This window comes from Ziziphus jujuba, chromosome 4 (genome assembly GCF_031755915.1).
Source record: "Ziziphus jujuba cultivar Dongzao chromosome 4, ASM3175591v1".
NCBI classification, from domain to species: Eukaryota; Viridiplantae; Streptophyta; class Magnoliopsida; order Rosales; family Rhamnaceae; genus Ziziphus; species Ziziphus jujuba.
The window spans coordinates 25740297-25759673 of record NC_083382.1 but is presented as its reverse complement, the minus strand read 5'-3'; the positions used below and the strand labels follow the sequence as shown (position 1 = coordinate 25759673).

At 32.9% G+C, this 19377-nt stretch overlaps 1 protein-coding gene and 1 pseudogene across 1 annotated transcript; both read right to left on the bottom strand.

Annotated features, from left to right (window-relative positions):
- Positions 1-8116: 8116 nt before the first annotated feature.
- Positions 8117-8611, bottom strand: LOC125418300 (probable pectin methylesterase CGR2). Its single transcript, XM_048472433.2, has one exon. The coding sequence runs from the start codon at positions 8609-8611 to the stop codon at positions 8117-8119; it is 495 nt and encodes a 164-aa protein (XP_048328390.2).
- Positions 8612-13936: 5325 nt separating this feature from the next.
- Positions 13937-18901, bottom strand: LOC112493470 (oxysterol-binding protein-related protein 1C-like; annotated as a pseudogene).
- Positions 18902-19377: the final 476 nt, after the last annotated feature.

The following is a 19377-nucleotide window of genomic DNA, read 5'->3' as shown; positions in this document are numbered from 1 at the left end:
AAAAAAAAAAAAAAAAAAAAACCTTTCTAAAATAGCAAGCAAATAATAAATCTATAATATATAAGATGAATATATTATTGTCATATCAATTATTAGTATAATTGAAAGAAATTTTTAAAAAAAAATTAACTATCATATTTACTATTCAAAACAATTATTTAAAAATTTTCAGATACAAGAAGTTGAAAAGTTTATTAAATGTCAAATTATTAAATTTGTTCGTTAATTTATTTTTGTAAGATTCATTATTTATATAATACTATATATATATATATATTAATATTGTTGTTCATGTTCTTGTTACCATTAATATTTTTAACTAAAAGCGTTTAAATTATTTTTAATAAAGAGAAATTATTATCACTGCTTAAATTATTTATAACATTAGTTGACCATTTATAGCTAAAATTGTCAAACACATCTATAAAGATAAAGTGATTATTACTTAAGTAAATAACTTTTTTAGCATTATTATTTTTTTCAAAATTTATTATTAATTTTCATGGAAATATTTTGTCTATGTTTATACAATTATATTTATTTATGAAAGCTTTATTTTTTATCCAAAAATAAAAAATAAAACTTTTATTTCGAGAAACTAACCATTCGTTTAGTTTAGGTGAGTCCAGCAGGTTATCCATTTCAAATGAGATGAATCCAAAACGGGCCTAACTCAACTGCCCAAGTATCAAATCCATCCCATTAAGGTTTCTCATCATCTTCTTCACCTTAGCCAGCCGCGACTATATCCATGACATCAGGAAAAAAATTTCTTTCCCGCCACCTTCGATGCTGGAGATGGCAATTTTCCAATAATATCGTCGACATTTTCATCCATGATCCAACCTACCAATTCCCCCCATTCATATACTTCTAAAATACTTAAATGACCATAATCTTCGTAAGGCCTAATTACATAAACATGGGGCTAGTAGCTCCGGGAATAACAATTATATCAGGTAGAATATCATCATAAGTTTTGAAATTATTTTGTTACTGGCACTTAGTTTCTTAATTTTTTTTTTAAAAATTATTTCTTGAACATGCTGATTTGTTACACAAATAGAAATATTTAACTACGGGAAGTGTCCACATTTTCTGCTACGTTGTTAATTACTAATTAATTTTTCAACTAAAATTATGCTATCAAGAAAGATCAAAATAAAATTTTGATATAGCTGTAAATACTCAAATAGAATTAAAAAAATAAAAAATACTATTTAATATATTCTTTAATAAAACAAATATTTTTTATTAATAAATAATTTTAAAATATATTTAAAATATTTTTTAATAAAAATTATAAAAATAAAATTGAAAAAGTGTTTTATCTTTTGAAATATTACAAAAGAGATAAAAATTTTAAAATATATAAAAATTATTTATTAATAATTTTATTTTTAAAATCAAATGTCATTTAGTAAAATTTCATTTTATTTCCTTCATTTATTTATTAATATATATATATATATATATTTTTTAATTTGTGGGAAAAATTTATAAAGTAAAAGAAAATGTATTAAAATAAAAAAGTTTTTAAGTAATTTGACATCGAAATGCAGTATGAGTAGGAATTTTTTGTTGTGTAAAAAGACGCACCCTGTTTTTTATTTTTATTTTGACTTTTTTTATTAAGTTCTTGTTGTTTGCTTTTTCGATCTCTCAACGATAAAATTGAAATTTGTATTTGGAGAGATTGTGTTCGTGCTTTGCCTTGTGCCACCTTGTGGCATAAAAAGAGTGTTTTGGAATCTGGTATTTGTACTATGTGTAATGGGTAGGATGAGACTATTCTTCATGCTTTGTTGAAGTGTAAGAATGCTAAGAGTATGTGGACAAAAGTGGATTTTGCTGTGGAGTTAAGGAAAACACAATTCTTTTTTTTTGGCTAATTTTTGGTTGTCTTGTTTACAATCTTATACCAATTGGCAAAAAGAGCGTTTTCTTTATATTTGTTGGGCTGTTTGGGATCGTGACAATGTGATTATACATGGCTGTAGGGCAAGAGAGGACGATATATTGTTGGTGAGTGGGCAGATTCACTGTTTCAACTCTCCCACCGAGTCATCCCCGCAAACTCGGACTATGTAATCCTTCCCGCTCCATTTCACTGAGTGTGACTGTGTAAGTTCCTCCTCCGAGAAAGACGACGTCGTAGCCAACCATGCTGTAGCCATTGCACAGACCTCTAAAACCGAAAAGCCTCCCTTAGGCTAACATGGATCTAAATAAAGGGAATTTGGCCCAATGCCCTCATAAGGATGAGCTTGACGAATGATACCCCTTTATTTGCTATCTTGTTTTTTCTACCCTTCAATACCTATTTTTACCTTAAAACAATGAGAAATGACTTGGGTATTCTTATTTTACTTTCCCAGCATCACGTTATTTTCACCACACCACACTAGTATTCCCAAAACATTCAAATGTTGCAATCCCAAAACACACTCACCTCTAATCCCCACAACCACTTTCTCTTACCCACTGTTTCGTCCTCTCTCGGTTTTCTCCACAGACCCAATACTTTCTGCTCTTTTCCACTCCAACCTCGACATAGAACCCTGCCATGGCTAGCCCAAGTCACCGAACCAACCACCTCTATGAAGACTAATGCGCAGGAAGAAGGTCCCGTCGAACTCTTTCAATGTGATTCTCCTATTTTTGCCACCAATGATGAACCTTCTTCTATCCAAGTGGCCACCAGCATTCTTCTCACCGGAGCCATATCTGTTTTTCTCTTTCGCTCTCTCTGCCACCGTGCAAAGCGTGCCAAAGAATTGGTATGAAATTAGACTACCATTTTATTTATTGCTCTCAATTTCAAATTTTAGGAATTGTTTTTTGTTTTGTTTTGTTTTTTTTTTTTTTTTTTGGTACAAGATTTTGTTTACTTTAATTTTTGATTTTGTCAGTGATGTAATAATTCAACCTTACATTGTGCACTGGGTGTTCTTTCTTCAATTCAATGCTACATTTTTATTTTCCGTTTTCCTTGATTTCATTTTTTTCTTTTTTCTTCTTCTTGTAGTGCTGTGTCCATTGCTATTCTATTTCGCGTTGATAGTCAAATCCCACATGTTATCATGAAAATGTGATTCTTCAAGTTTGGTTAATACAAGAAATTGGTTTTGATTTTGGTTAGTCGCTTTGATTTTGCAATTCTACTGTATCTAATTGTCACAACATAATCTTGGGGAACTGGGTTTTATATTTTGTCAATTCATTCATTCACTTCTATATGTTTCCAGCAAAGACAATTTGATTACCAATGGTTTCATATGTAACTACCGAATGCCCGACGGTAATCAAATTTTTTTAGCAATTTTAAAACTTTTTCTAAACTTTATGGGGATTTTACTGTTTAAGATCATTGATGAATGTATATTTTGCATATTGTTGCATGAAACACACATTAGGGGACTTGTGGGAGTCAAAAATTTGTCAACTGTAATTACCGAAGGGCCTATGGTAATTACCGATGAAACTTTCGATAATTTTTCCAGCAAGGGCAATTTGATTATTGATGGTTTCATGGGTAATTACCGAAGGCCCTACGGTAATCAACTTTTTTTGACAATTTTAGAACTTTTTCCGAATTTTATGGGAATTTTGCTGTTTAGGAACATTGATGAATGTATATTTTGCATGGTGTTGCATAAAACACATATTAAGGGACTTGTGGGAGTCAAAAAAATTGTCAACTGTAATTGCTGAAGGGCTTTAGGTAATTACCGATGAAACCTTCGATAATTTTTCCAGCAAGGGCAATTTAATTACTAATAGTTTCATCGGTAATTACTGAAGGCTCTACGGTAATCAAATTTTTTTGGCAATTTTAGAACTTTTTTCGAACTTTATGAAGATTTTACTGTTTAGGATCATTGATGAATGTATATTTTGCATGTTGTTGCATGAAACACACATTAAGGGACTCGTGGGAGTCAAAAAATTTGTCAACTGTAATTACCGAAGGGCCTTCGGTAATTACTGATGAAAGCTTCGATAATTTTTCCAGCAAGAGCAATTTGATTACCGATGGTGTCATCGGTAATTACCGAAGGCCCTAGAGTAATTAAATTTTTTTAGCAATTTTAGAACTTTTTCCGAACTTATGGGGATTTTGGTGTTTAGGATCATTGATGAATGTATATTTTGCATGTTGTTGCATGAAACACACATTAGGGGACTTATGAGAGTCAAAAAATTGTCAACTGTAATAACCAAAGGGCCTTCGGTAATTACCGATGAAATCTCCGGTAATTTTTCCAGCAAGGGCAATTTGATTACCGATGGTTTCATCGGGAATTACTGAAGGCCCTATGGTAATCAAATTTTTTTGGCAATTTTAGAATTTTTTCCGAACTTTATGGGATTTTGCTGTTTAGGATCATTGATGAATGTATATTTTGCATGTTGTTGCATGAAACACACATTAGGGGACTTGTAGGAGTCAAAAAATTTGTCAACTGTAATTACCAAAGGCCATTCGGTAATTACCGATGAAACCTTGGATAATTTTTCCAGCAAGAGCAATTTGATTACCAATGGTTTCATTGGTAATTACCGAAGGCCCTACGGTAATCAAATTTTTTGGGCAATTTTAGAACTTTTTCCCAACTTTATAGAGATTTTGCTGTTTAGGATCATTGATGAATGTATATTTTGTATGTTGTTGCACGAAACACACTTTATGGGACTTATATGAGTCAAAAAATTGTCAACTGTACTTATCGAAGGGCATTTAGTAATTACTGATGAAACCTTTGGTAATTTTTCCAGCAAGGGCAATTTGAGTACCGATGGTTTCATTGGTAATTATCGAAGGCCCTATGGTAATCAAATTTTTTTGGCAATTTTTGAACTTTTTCCGAACTTATGGGGATTTTGCTGTTTAGAATCGTTGATGAACGTATATTTTGCATGTTGTTGCACGAAACACACATTAAAGGACTTGTGGGAGTTGAAAAATGTGTCAACTGTAATTACCAAAGGGCCTTCGCTGATTACCGATGAAACCGTCGGCATCGGTAATTACCGATGCACCATCCGTATTCATGTTTTTTTTAAATGTTTTCACTTCTTAAGGTATATTTCTCTCTTATTTGGTTTCAGATAAACACTATTTAAATGTTTTCACTTCTTAATGCCTTTTTTTCTCTTATTTTGTCAACGGTTATCATTAATAAAGCTAGATTTAGCATGTTCTTGGTGGAAACACACACTATCGAAGCTGTCGGATAGAACTGTGGTGATTCTTTTGCTACGATGGACAAATGTCAGTTACCGACAATGCATTGGTAATTACCATTGGGCATTAATAGCATCCTTGTAACAGTAAGAAACTTACAAAATACTGAACACAGAATGATATTTTACCAACACAATACGATAGATGGCTTATAAAAAGGGGAAATGCAAATCTAAAAGAGATTGGAAGAAGCTTTCAAGCTGGGAATAGTCTCCAATCTAAAACTAACTAAATTTTAATGCAGACCATTCAAACAAGTTCAAATGGTCCTAGGAATTTTAATCTTTCATCTACGAGTATGATTAAGTTTGGGGCTTTGAGATTTGATATCATAGTGGCATATGGTTATACGTATGGGGTCTATTTAAGCGTTAAAAGTGCCTTTTTTTTTTTTTAATGATGAATTAAAAAGATATCTCCTGATAGATAGTATTAGTACTATAGGCACTATATTAATGGTCCCATATGCCACATGGCCATTATAGAGGTATAGGACCTTACGAGACGATAGAAAGGTAAATCAAAATACAGCATAGTTGAATCAGCTTTTTTGTGCTGCACTGGTGGTAAAAGTGGCTTGTTCAAACAAAGGGTAGGATCAAATATAGCAGATAATTATGAAACATAAGTACGTTAATAGACAAACCTGCCCTTGTCATCTAGGCCCAATAAATTATCTCCAACTGGCCCCTACAACAAATGACAATTGGATTTTGTTACGCTTGAAGGAGAATGACTGTCTACACAAGGAACAGAGCTCGTTTAGATCTTTATAGAAACTTAGTAATGCCAAAAAAAAAAAAAAAGGGCAAAGAACAGAGGTCTCACCTTAATTAAGCAGATGTTGGAGGACAAAGAACCATTTCTGTTCCATGCCACAACTAAGCAAAAGTCCTTGTATCAAATTAAAATTATTTTGTTTTGGAAAGGCTAAAGAATGAAGATGATAAAAGCAAGCATCATATAGATATAACGACTGAGAGACACTAATTTTCATTTTCATTTTTTTTGTTCCATAATAGAAAAGAACAAAATAAGTAAAAGAGTACTTACCAACATGTATAATATATATACATTCTTGTATGGTTCGCAATTTTATTTTTTTTTCCCTCTCTGCAATCTCACAGGTTTAGAAAAATTACCTCTTCAAGTGCCTTCTAACCTAAATTACCTCTCCAGAAACATTACCTCTTCAAGTACCTTCTAACCTATATATTAACACTTCTTCATTCACTTAAGATATAGTCCCTTCCAAAAAAAGCAAAAATTTAACAGCTGATTTTTATTTCCTTCTAGTGTCTCTATATGCTCTCGCCCCTTTCAGATTAAGAATGGATGCAATATTAAATTTGTTTCACAACTTGAGAAACCAAGTGAATACTGAGAGTACAAAAGTATCTGTTTATATAACAATCAGCGTACTCAGATAACAATATAGGACGCTTCTGAACACATACCACACTCATTCTTGCTTTAACTTCAAAATAATAACTTAAATAAAATAATACGATTCATATTCTTATGAACAATACAACTGAGGGGAAAGATTGATAGTCTCCTACGGAAAAAATCGTCTGAGATGAATTATCAAAAATACCACCTCCAAGTGCTTCAAGACTGATAAAAAAAATTTTTAAAAAAAAATTCAAAATGTTAATGGAATGGCATAAGGTGAAAATTTTGGCATTTTGAGACATATGACATCTTTGTCGCTGCATGCTCAAACTTCTTGATAGTAGCTTCATTCTCCTCCAAGCTAGTCTGAACAAAATACCCGACCCACCAGGATGAACTCCTCATCTTAGCCTTCAAAAAGAAAAAAAATAAAATAAAAATGTCAGTGTGTCGGTTATTTAGAAAATTAAATTTTTCATAAGATGATATTCAGACTAAAGAAGCCACGAGACAAAAGAATATCTGCAGCACAACAATATGAGCTGAAATATTAAGATAAACCAGCCTTTCAAATGAAAACCTTTCATTCCTAAAGCAAAAAAGGTTGTTTTTTTCCGTTGGTAAGCTTTTTAAATTCCTTATATTTTCTTTGATTCCTAAACCTCTCCATCCAATCTCACCATCTCAAGCAAAGGAAGATTATCATGAAAATGATCAATAACAAAGTGTTAGTAGTTAATGTAACAGCTTATCACAATGAATTAAACAACTTTTGAAATGAAAGAAAAGCATATGCAAAATAAGTTTCAAACGCAGATATTCTTACCACCCTTCCATATTTGGATTCTGAAACTTTAGCTTTCCGATGACCGGGAGAGTCTGAATGGACATTTCAAAAGATGTCACTAGAAAACAACCATATATTTTTCATCCCAATATAGAAGTTTTACTACCATAAGTATCAAGCAAAGATTACTTTGAAGTTTGAACATCATAAAATAGCAGTTTTCTGATTACTTTGAAGTTTAAACATCATAAAAGAGCAGTTTTCTCAAAGAACTGATATCATTAGAATACTATCACTATCCAGTACATTCAAACACAACAAGGAAAATCGAAATTTGCTGTCAAATAGAAATGTGAATATCAGAGAACCTTCTTTTAATTTACTAAATGTTTAAAGCATCTCATAATATTACAACATAATTTATAAGAAAATTTTAAAAACATCCTACCACCTTTTGCTTTCATTGGCATGTGGGAAGGCATTAAGGAAAAAATCTTAAAGCAGTCTAATTTAATAATTGTGAAACTTGGGATTAAGAAAAATGCACCAAGATTGGAAGATAACATCATAATCTCATATAAAATTTGGTTTTCGTGGTCTTCACTAAAAGATACTTATGTGCCAATTATCCATATATCTTATGTTCAGGAGGCACAGATTGCCAATTAATGCAACAAAAACAGTTACTAGAGACTCATAATAAAGGGAGCATAAAGAGCAGCAATAGATAACCACATAGAAATGCAATTAACAAAAACAATACAGGGTAAAGCCTTTGTACGTTCACAAAATCCATTTAACAGTTGTACGCTCTTTTCACCTGTAAAGATCATAAGCCCATCAATAGATACCCTTGCCAAATCTGGGAGGGTCTTGTTAAGGTACCTAGGAGACAAATATTCCAATGCATCTGAAACAATTACAAGAGAAAATGATTTTGGCCTATATGGAAGTGGAAACTTGATGTCGGCAACACGCACAATGTCTTTCTTCACAAGAGCTTTGCAATTTCTATCAGCATCCTCTATGTCATATGGTTGGACACCCCAGGCTTTGGTTTCTTTCTCCTTGAGCAATTTAGAAACCACTGAACAAGTATCAGGGCCAACATGCAAAATTTTGTGCATGCTGTCACCATATGCTTTTGCTAGAATGGGAATTGCTCGTTGGACCTCCACCATGCATGAAAAATTACCAGGAAATAAAAGGAATTAAAATCCTCAAGAGAGGTGACATCATGGAAATTTAAGCTCTTTTTCAAAAGGAACAATTTCAACTTAATCTACTATGAACTTTTATATAACTCTGCAATTCGGTTGACACTTCTACAATGTTCAAACAAGCGAGCAGCAAATATGCATTTTAAAGTTAGTTACTCAAGAGTGAAATACATTATGAATTGATTGATCATAAGCTACATTGTTCATGGAAAATATGGTTTAAGCATGGTCAAAGCCTTACAACACAGGAATAGCTAAAGGAAACCTCTGGGGAAAAAAATATCATCCGAGACTAAATCATCAAATACATAGTTATGCATCCATAATCACTCCACCTTTGATTTCAAAATCCAAAATTCATGAATAAATTCCAAGTAACACAAAATATGCAGCAACCACCATATGAATCACTGGCAATCTTCAGACAGATTGAAAACAAAAATGTCAAACAAACAAGAAAAAAGACCAAAAAAGAAAAAAAAAAAAATATATATATATATATATATTTACCTTCAACCTTGCCAACAGCCTCCCTAATGTTGACAAATCCACCTGTCATATTAAAGCGGAATTGCAGTCAAGCATAGCGAATATATCAAAAATATACCGCAAAGTAGTTCTGAGCCAAAACGTGATTGATAAACATATTGTAAGAATTCTATCATGTATAGCATAGAAGCCAGTTACTAAGGCGACAAAAGGAAAATGAAAAAACCCATTTGTTATTAAACCAACATGTATATTATTTCTTAATTCTTATAGACAAAAACAAATTTATCATAAATTTTATGATATGATTACAGGGTTTAGATAATGAAAATTTGTGGTGGTCTATAACAAAAACTAGGAAATACACGATCAGACAATCATTTCCAGAGAAGTTCATATTCCTAAACTGCGGAATTATAAGAAGCCATTATCAAAATCAGCTCTTTATGTGTGTCTTGCTTACACGTACGTGTGATAAGTTAACATAGATAGTAACAAGGTAAAAACAAGGTAAAAACAACTATCCTAAGATACGAATCAGTATCTTAAGACAATGTATTTTATGACAGTTGTGCTATCAAATATGGCATAGAAAAGGCTCAGAATTTATGACATACCTATTAAATTGAACAAGCAAGATGGTGACAACACGAATTTGATTTTTGGAAGTGCAACGAAAGCCCATGAAACAGCTCCTACAAAAGGCTCTGTTGGTATCAATCTCAATTTGACCCAAAGTTCCCCATCAATGTCAAAATCTCGAACACCAACTAGCACCACAATTGGTATAATGCCAAACTTTAGTGACAGCATTAAAAGCATACGGACACCTCCAGTATAACGGAGACCAATTTGATACGTGGATAAAATTAAAGGAAATATCTGCAGTTAGTTAGCATAGAAGTTTCAAAGAAAATAATTAAATACCTATAGTATCCATAAAGAAAAAAAAAAAACATAACCCTAATTTCGATTCCAACTTATCCCAAAATTAATCAGAAAAAAAAAAAAAAAACCACCCACAAATGTTTTGAAAAAACCCAAGAAACCAATCAAATCGAAAAGTCAAAGGAAAAATGAAGCAAACAGACCAGGCATTTTATCAGAGAGGCCAAGCAAAACAGCAAGCTTGGGCATCTGTTTCCACCATGCAGCACCACCCTTGAGCTTCGTATACAAATCCACGTCCTCCTTCTTCACAATACCCTAATTTCGAATTCCAAACCATCACTTTCTTTGTATGGAATTTTGACAACCCTAGAGATGAAATGAGATCTATTTGGCAAAAGGGTAACTAAGTGATGAAAGCTTGATGAATGAGAAAAGATGAGCCAGCTTTGGGGGAAGGGTGATGAAGGAGAAGAGAAAAGTCGGGTGAAGAAATGAAAGAAAAAACAAAAAAAAAATGAAAAAATAAAAATATTTAATTTGGATATAAGGGTATTTTGAGATTATTAAAAATTGAAAAGGTAGAAAAAAAAAAAGATACCAAATAAAAGGATAAAAATCGTTAAACTCATCCTGATAAGGGTATTGAGCCAAATTCCCCTCTAAATAAAGGGGAATTTGGCCCAATACCCTCATAGGGAGGAGGTTAACGATTTTTGCCTCTCATTTAATATCTTTTTTTTTCTACCCATCAATATCTATTTTAACCTTAAAACAAAAAAAAAAATTACTTACATATCCTGTTATATTTTAAACAAAACAAAAATTTGTTTGAGCATGTTAGAGCTGAATGCAGTCGCAAGCTTTGTGAGGGTAACTGTCAGATAATCATATGCCTCAAATTGCATATTTGGCAATTGTTGGTAACCCTTTCACCCCTCCAACTTCCATCGCTTTTAAGGCACATTTTCTGTGTGTTTGGTACAAGGATGGGCGATGAAGAATGAAGAGTTGATCTTTGATTGGTGTAGGAGCGTGGTGGAACGTCCCATGGCCATGCAAAAACTTTCCTTCCAAAATTGGAATGATTGGACTCTTTCTGCAATCATAAAGCCCCCTAATCCCTTCCTTTGTCTTTCATCCCCCCTAAACAGAATAAGTAAGGCCCCGTTCTTTCTAATTCAAAAATGAAAATAGAGGCGAAGCGCCCAAGTGGCGAAGGCCCCAAAGCAAGTAATATATAGATGTAGTTTGTATTTCATTCTTTTATTCTGCCATTTTATATCAAAAACCATAAGCCTTCATGCTCTGTATCCTTTCTCTAGTCATTGTACGTACTAGATTACTCTTGAATTATTGCTTAAATGTCAATTTGATTCTTCAGCGTTTACTGGTAATACATCTAGAACTAGGTCTTTATGTCTAACGAGCAATTTCTATTGTCAATCTGTTAAAGAAAAAAGAGAAAGGAACTGACGAAAAAGGAGAGAAAAAATAAGAACAAGTCAAATAAGTGGATGGTTTTTAGTGTCGATGTGGGTCAATATACATAGTGATGTGAAAATGCCATCTTCCTTCTCTTGCACTAAAAAGCGATTTCCCACTAAAAAATTGGTTATGAAGCCATTCTCAACTCAAATCATTTATTTTCCCAGAAAAAAAAATTGGTTATGAAGCCATTCTCAATTCAATAATTTATTTGTTGGACAAAAGATTATGGGTATATCTACTATGGATCTATAAGTAAAACATTATATTTGTTGGATAAAAGATTATGGGTATATCCACAATGGATCTATAAGTAAAATATTATACTATATTGTTTACATTTTTGAAATGGAATAAAAATAATTTTTTTTATACACTTGAATATTGGAAGATCATATCATCTTCTCAAATTTATCAAGTTTCTTCACCCTCTGCATAGACCTAGCAAACAATGCCAAAAAGACTCCTGCACAATCGCATAAAAACATACACAAACCTAGTTCAACTTCATAGAAAACCAGAAAAGAAATCTTTTATGCCCAGGTCTTAGAAGGTTAAAAGTCTAAAAGGTCACCTGCACCAATGAATGATCCATTATCAATAACTTGACTGCCTTGGCTGCTTAAAGTGAAAAAAATACGATGACTGTAGACCTTCGGTAATTCTTGATGAAACCTTTGGTAACCAACATATACCCTCTGGAAAAATTACCAAAGGTTTCGTCGGTAATTACCGAAACCCCTATGGCAATCACATTTTACCAATTTTTTGGGCCCCACAAGTCCCCTTACGTGTGTTAAATGAAAAAACATGCAACATATGGATTATAAAATGATCTTAAGGAGAGAAAATCCCAAAATTGCCCAAAAATTTCTCAAATTGGCCAAAAAAATACAATGACTGTAGACCTTTGGTAATTCCCGATGAAACCGTCGGTAACCAACATATACCTTCTGGAAAAATTACCGAAGGTTTCGTCGGTAATTATCGAGACCCCTATGGCAATCACATTTTACCAATTTTTTGGGCCCCACAAGTCCTATAATGTGTGTTGAATGCAAAAACATACAAAATATGGATTCTAAAATTATCCTAAGGAAAGAAAATCCCAAAATTGCTTAAAAATTTGTCAAATTTTCCAAAAAAATACAATGACTGTAGACCTTCGGTAATTCCCGATGAAAACGTCAGTAACCAATATATACCCTCTGGAAAAATTACCGACGTTTTCGTCGGTAATTACCGAGACCCCTATGGCAATCACATTTTATCAATTTTTTGGACCCCACAAGTCTCATAATGTGTGTTAAATGCAAAAACATGCAGAATATGGATTCTAAAATTATCCTAAGGAGAGAAAATCCCAAAATTACTTAAAAATTTTTCAAATTGGCCAAAAAAATATGATGACTGTAGACCTTCGGTAATTCCCGATGAAACCGTCGGTAACCAACATATACCCTCTGGAAAAATTACCGAAGGTTTCGTCGCTAATTACCGAGACCCCTATGGTAATCACATTTTACAAATTTTTTGGGCCCCATAAGTCCCATAATGTGTGTTAAATGCAAAAACATGCAGAATATGGATTCTAAAATTATCCAAAGTAGAAAAAATCCCAAAATTACTTGAAAATTTGTCAAATTTTCCAAAAAAATACGATGACTGTAGACCTTCGGTAATTCCCGATGAAAACGTCGGTAACCAACATATACCCTCTGGAAAAATTACCGATGTTTTCGTTGGTAATTACCGAGACCCCTATGGCAATCATATTTTACCAATTTTTTGGGCCCCACAAGTGCCATAATGTGTGTTGAATGCAAAAACATGCAGAATATGGATTCTAAAATTACCAATGAAACCTATGGTAATCAATTTGTAGTTACTGGAAACAATTACCATAGATTTCATCGGTAATTACCAAAACCCCTATGGTTATCATATTTTACCAATTTTTTGGCCTCCCATAAGTCCCCTAATGTGTATTAAATGCAACAATATGCAAAATATTTTCCACTTTATTCGACAGTTAATGAAAAATGAGAGTATATGAGAAATGGAAGATGATTCCATTTATTTGACACTTTCATATCCATTTATTTAAATATTTTCCACAACTGCACAATTAATTCATTCCTGACTACTCTCTTTTGGACATACTACCATGAAGCCGCATTTTAAAAAAGATTGGAAAAAGCTTTCAAGCTAGGAAAGTCCAATTTAAAACTAACTAAATTTCAATGCATACCATTCAAACAAATTCAAATGGTCCCGAACTAGAGAGCCAATATTTGAGAACTCAATTACCATCTATTTAAATTCTCATCCTTTTTATTTCTTGCTTTTCCACATCTCAAACAATATGGAGAATTTAATAATGAAATTGGGTCCTTACACTTCATCTTGACATAAGAATCATGTAGAAAAACTGAAAACTAAACCTGAATTAGCAAGAGAAAAATGTACAAGTGTTTTATGAATAAAATCTAGAGAATATTACAACTCCTACAAAAGGCTCTGTTGGTATCAATCCTAATTTGACCCAAAGTTCCCCATCAATGTCAAAATCTCGAACACCAACTAGCACCACAATTGGTATAATGCCAAACTTTAGTGACAGCATTAAAAGCATAAAGGGCACCTCCACTATAACGGAGACCAATTTGATACCTGGATGAAATCAAACGAAATATCTGCGATTAGTTACAATATTTAGCATACAAGTTTCAAAAAAAATAATTAAATACCTAAAGTATCCATAAAGAAGTATAAAGGCTCAAATCAACAACTGCGGCAATAGCTCATACCCAATAATAATAGAGGAAAGTAGTAAAACATACTTGCTTTCATGAACATTAAGGTAAGACCCAATTTCGTGGCCTGTACCGTGCCGATAATCAAGACCATTTTTCTATAGTGGAACTCAAGCAAGAATGTCTAGGGCATTACCTGTAGGAAAATGAACATGTACCTTCCTATCACACAATCTTACAAGAATATAGTCAATACATTTCACTTAAAATAAAATACATAATTTAAAAAATAAAATAAAATACCATTGATTCCATTAGAAAATTGAGCATTCCCAAGTGCAATATAACCCTTGACGACCTGCAAAATGAAGCAAACAAAATTACTTTGCAAGACTTGAAAAAATATAATAATAATAATGATAATAAAAAGGAAAAATAAAATAGATTAGCACTTACTGCAGTATAGCATGCTTTAAATAGATTAGCACTTACTGCAGTATAGCGTTTTCAACTATATCACTTTTTAACAAGAACATTTGAAAGTAGTTGATAAAGTAGGAATTAACATATCCATGTCAAAGTTCATTTTAAAAGTGGAAAACCCTTTATTTCTCTTGATATATTGGAATTTGTTATGCATAGAATGTCATGCTAGCTTTTGAAAGTGGTTGCTAAACTAGGAATTAGCATATCCATGTCAAAGTTCATTTGAAATTGGAAAACACTTTATTTATCTTTATATGGTGAAATTTGCCATGCTTGCTTCAGAATTAGGTTGTGCCCATGCAATACAACTTAAGAACCATTACCACTCATGTGCATAAATGACAATGTCAGAGATACCTCTTTTGAAGTTCACAGATATCATATAGAATATTCAACCATTACCACTTATTATCATATAGAATTTTCATTTGAAGTTCACAGTACCTTTTTTACTACACGAAAACTCTCCAGCTTATCGCTTGCAGTTACCTCTGTCAATTTAAGTGTTTGCCTACAATCATTGCATCATTGTCTGATTAGTGTGTATTGAAACTACACAAGCAGAGCATTGCATGCAGACACATAGAAATATACACAAGCTGTGTACTGACAAGTTGTCTGATACGATTTATGTCCTTTTACATTCCTCTTTCAGGCAATATTTAGACCACAATACAACTAGTATTTCAATCAAATGTTAGATGTTGCATAACAACCTAAAAAAACAAAAAAACAAAAAACAAAAAATGAACTTACAAACTAGCATTAAACTAAAAGTAATGTCAGAGAATTACCTTGGGACGTTCTGAACTATTATTTAAATATTAGGGTGCGGATTCATCATTAAGACCAAGCGATCTTGATATTCTTGATCCTACCCTTGAAGCATTATTCAATATTTTGGTAGTTCCGGTTTCTGACGCTACTATTCCTCGAAATTCTTCACTCACAATTAAAGTAGCTAAGACATCCATGAATGACTTTTTATCTGCTTCTTTAGAATACTTTGTTTCTTCTTTCACAATCTAAAGCATCGATGTTAGTGGATTCTGCCTCAGCTTTGTCATCCTCTTCATCCTCAACATATGCTTTATATGTCAGCCGAAGTAGTATTTCTCCATAAGAACTCTTTCTAGAAAGTCCCCAGCCTCTTTGCATCCACATATGCTTTTCTAGTTTCCCCAGCCGAAGTAGTATTTCTGGTTTCCTAGAAGCCAACTAACTCTCAAGCTGCAAAGAAAACATAATAATCAACATGTTGTTATGTACCTCGGGATAAAAGCTTCAGGAAATTATAACTTAAATGAATAATTTAACAACAACGGTTACTTAAATGTATGTTACCTGTGGCAAGGGATAAAAAGTTGTAGCAATCAATGTCTAGATACCTTTGATCAGGCCTGAGCCTTAAATCTATAGGGGACAACTTTTCCTGCAACTAAAATCAAGATTAAGAAGTCCTCCTCCACTCACACAATAGTAAAATTAAAAGCACTTGAATGATTTTATTTTGTTTGCATGTTCTAAAATCTCTTGTCATCAATTCATGTCCATGCTAAAAATGCAATTGGGAAGAAGAAAAAAAGAAAGAAAAAATGTTCCAGTGCAGTGTTTCAAACCAGGGCATTAAGTAATAGTAATGAAGTCATCGAAACTACCTTTAATCCAAGGGTGAGTTCATTCATGGTGATGGCAAAGCGTGGCAAGTTATATCTTGTAGGAAACTGGGGTGGCTTGCTCCGCTTCCAAAGCAACTGGGCATCAGGTTAAGACTCCAATCCTTTTCCCTTCCCAGAACAATTTCCATCCACATAATGCATGCTCTCATCCCATTTTCCAAATAGTATTGCTATCGTTTTTCCATTTCCATCTTGACCTAAACCATGTACCTGACCGAAAAAGAAAACAGCAATAATTTTAAAAGAACAATCCTTAAGCTTGTTAACAATATTATAGTACTTATTAACAGAATCTATACCCTCAATCCATTCTGTTCACCCAAAAATAGAATCCTTTGGTTTGATGTATTTATTTTAAAAAAAATAAAAAAAGGGGCTTTCATCTAGAAGCAAAATAAAACCAAAGGGGTAAGAAAATGATTCATGCTCCGCCTCTCATAATCCATACATATTGTTCTTGCAGACAACTTCAACTCCCATAAAGGATTAACTAATAAAAATTTTTGTTGCTGTCAACTCCAACCCCTTTGGAGGATTCGAAGTTGGTATCATCATATTCAGAAACTAAAGGAATTATATATCCAATATAATGGGATTATAGGCTGTCCAGACTTTATTATATATTAGGCTTTCAAAAAAATAAAATAAAATAAAATAAATCCTTTGTCAACAAATATGGAGAGAGATTTCAATAATTTGATAGCCTCAACCTAGTATAATTTCAGTCAAATTAAATTAAAGTTATTAAACAACATAATTATATCTCATTCCACAAAGAAACAAACCAAACAATTGAAGAAGTTATGCCAAATTACGTTCCTAGAGAAAACAAATTGCCATGCTTTTTTTTAGTCATCCAAGAAGACCTCCAAATATCCATATAAAACTATATGCAAGTAAAGCATTTGAAAATTAAAAGATAAAGAAAGAATACCTAGTGAGGATTTTGGTCAATGATAGATTGCTCCTTGAATTTCAGCTTGCAAGAATAGTTATGATTCCCCTGTATACGCATTGTACCACAGTGGTCACAATAGAGCTTTTCCAATATAAGGTTGTTAATTGATGTTGTAACCTGGTAGAAAAAAGAACAGAAACACAACAAAGAATAAATAATATAAAAAATATTTCTTTTTGGTTAAGGGAATATTAGTCGAATCATTAGTCATTACCTTACTCCATTGAAAAATTTCTCTGTCGTCAAATTCCACCGTTACAAGAACAACATGATCAAGCTGAATTGAGTGACCCTAAAATTTACTCTTCAAATTGCTATCACGCCAAAATTTCCATCCTTTACCCTCACAGTGGCAAGCAACAATCAATCGATGATGACTGACCTGACACCAAAAAGATGAAGAATATTCAGTATGTATGCACAAGGTTTTGAATGTCCAGAGTCTGTTAAAGGAAGTATACAAGATAGATTAAACCTAGGTACCATTTGTTCTTCCTCCTTTCCTCCCTCCCAATCTAGTACTTATAGGGCTACTTTCTATAGAGGATTACCCTAAATTCAGCTATTGCCAGCTATATATTCTACGCTATTTTGGCTGAGGTAGTCATCTTTATGTGAAAATAATTACTGGTCTTAATATCATAAAAATAAGCATGAACTTCCTTTTCTCTCACTATAACTCCTATTGCTCTCTCCAAAATTTATAAAGCTATCCTTTTTATTGTCACTGCAGCACATACGATAATAATGTCATCAATTTTCCTTTTCAAACTATGTATAGTAATGCTTGAGTGCGATATATGCATTTACGTTTAAGATGAAATATGCATACCACATTGTAATACAAATGATTTATATAAAACTAGCCAAAGTGCTCCTAGTATGAAATTTGTTTGAAGCAGAACTATAGGTTAGTGTTTGAAGGCTCACCAAACCTCCTTTTATAAGGAACCCCATTGGACTGAGCTTCAAATCACAATTTCTTCTATTTCCATGCCCTAACAAAAAAAAAAATTGCATGGGTTTTGAAAATTTTTTGAAGTAATACCCGATTCAAGTGAGAAATTGATGAGAAATTATAGGAGATACCCGGGGACAATGTAGCTTGAAATTGCCATGGTTCAGACAAAATGTCAAAAACAAAAGAGAAAAGAAGAACAGGAAAGACAAAAAATGGGGAGGGAAACAAAAAGTTATAATGTGTATTTTTTTTTTTTTCTTATGAAATGAAAACTCACCCAAAATGCTTCTTTTGTGTTGGAGTTTCGATCGTGCCCTCACTTTGGTCCGTAAGCGAAAGCACAACGGTGTTCTCCATCAGGTTTTTGCCACACAGCCACTACCGATTTCCAAAAAGCGCAAACCTTCTCGAATCCTCAATCGGCGACTTAAGGTGGCTTCTCTCCATCTTCGATTCAAATGGTGCTAATCTCTCTCTGCCTCCGATCGCTAGCAACAACCTGATTCTCTCTCACTTTCTCTTCCTCTTTTCTTCGTGCTCCGTCCAGGTTAGAGAAAAAATGGAATACGTCTCATTAGTTTTTTTCCTTTTCTTTTATATTTGAAAAGGGTAATCTAGGAATATTGAAAAATTAAAGAATAAAACAAAAATATTTGAGATGAGAAGGACAAATATCGTTATAGCCCTTTAAAAAAGGGTATTGGGCCAAATTCCCCCTAAATAAATAAGTTCGGCTTGATAATTCTTAGCCCAATAATCCTCTATCCGATATCTTTGTTTCCTGCTTGGGCTGTTATAAGTTGGGCTATATATTTGATGATGCATTCATATTGCCCATCTTAAAGTTATTAAGGTAAAACGAAATCTATTGCGGCTTCCTAGCAAGAAATTGATTATTCACTTCTAATTTCAATTTTAAAAAAGTATTCTACTAATTCATGATCAAATTTAGTCCTTATTGGTAAAAATTCATTATTTAATGTCTCTGCCTTTAATATATATATTTTCACCAGATTACAATA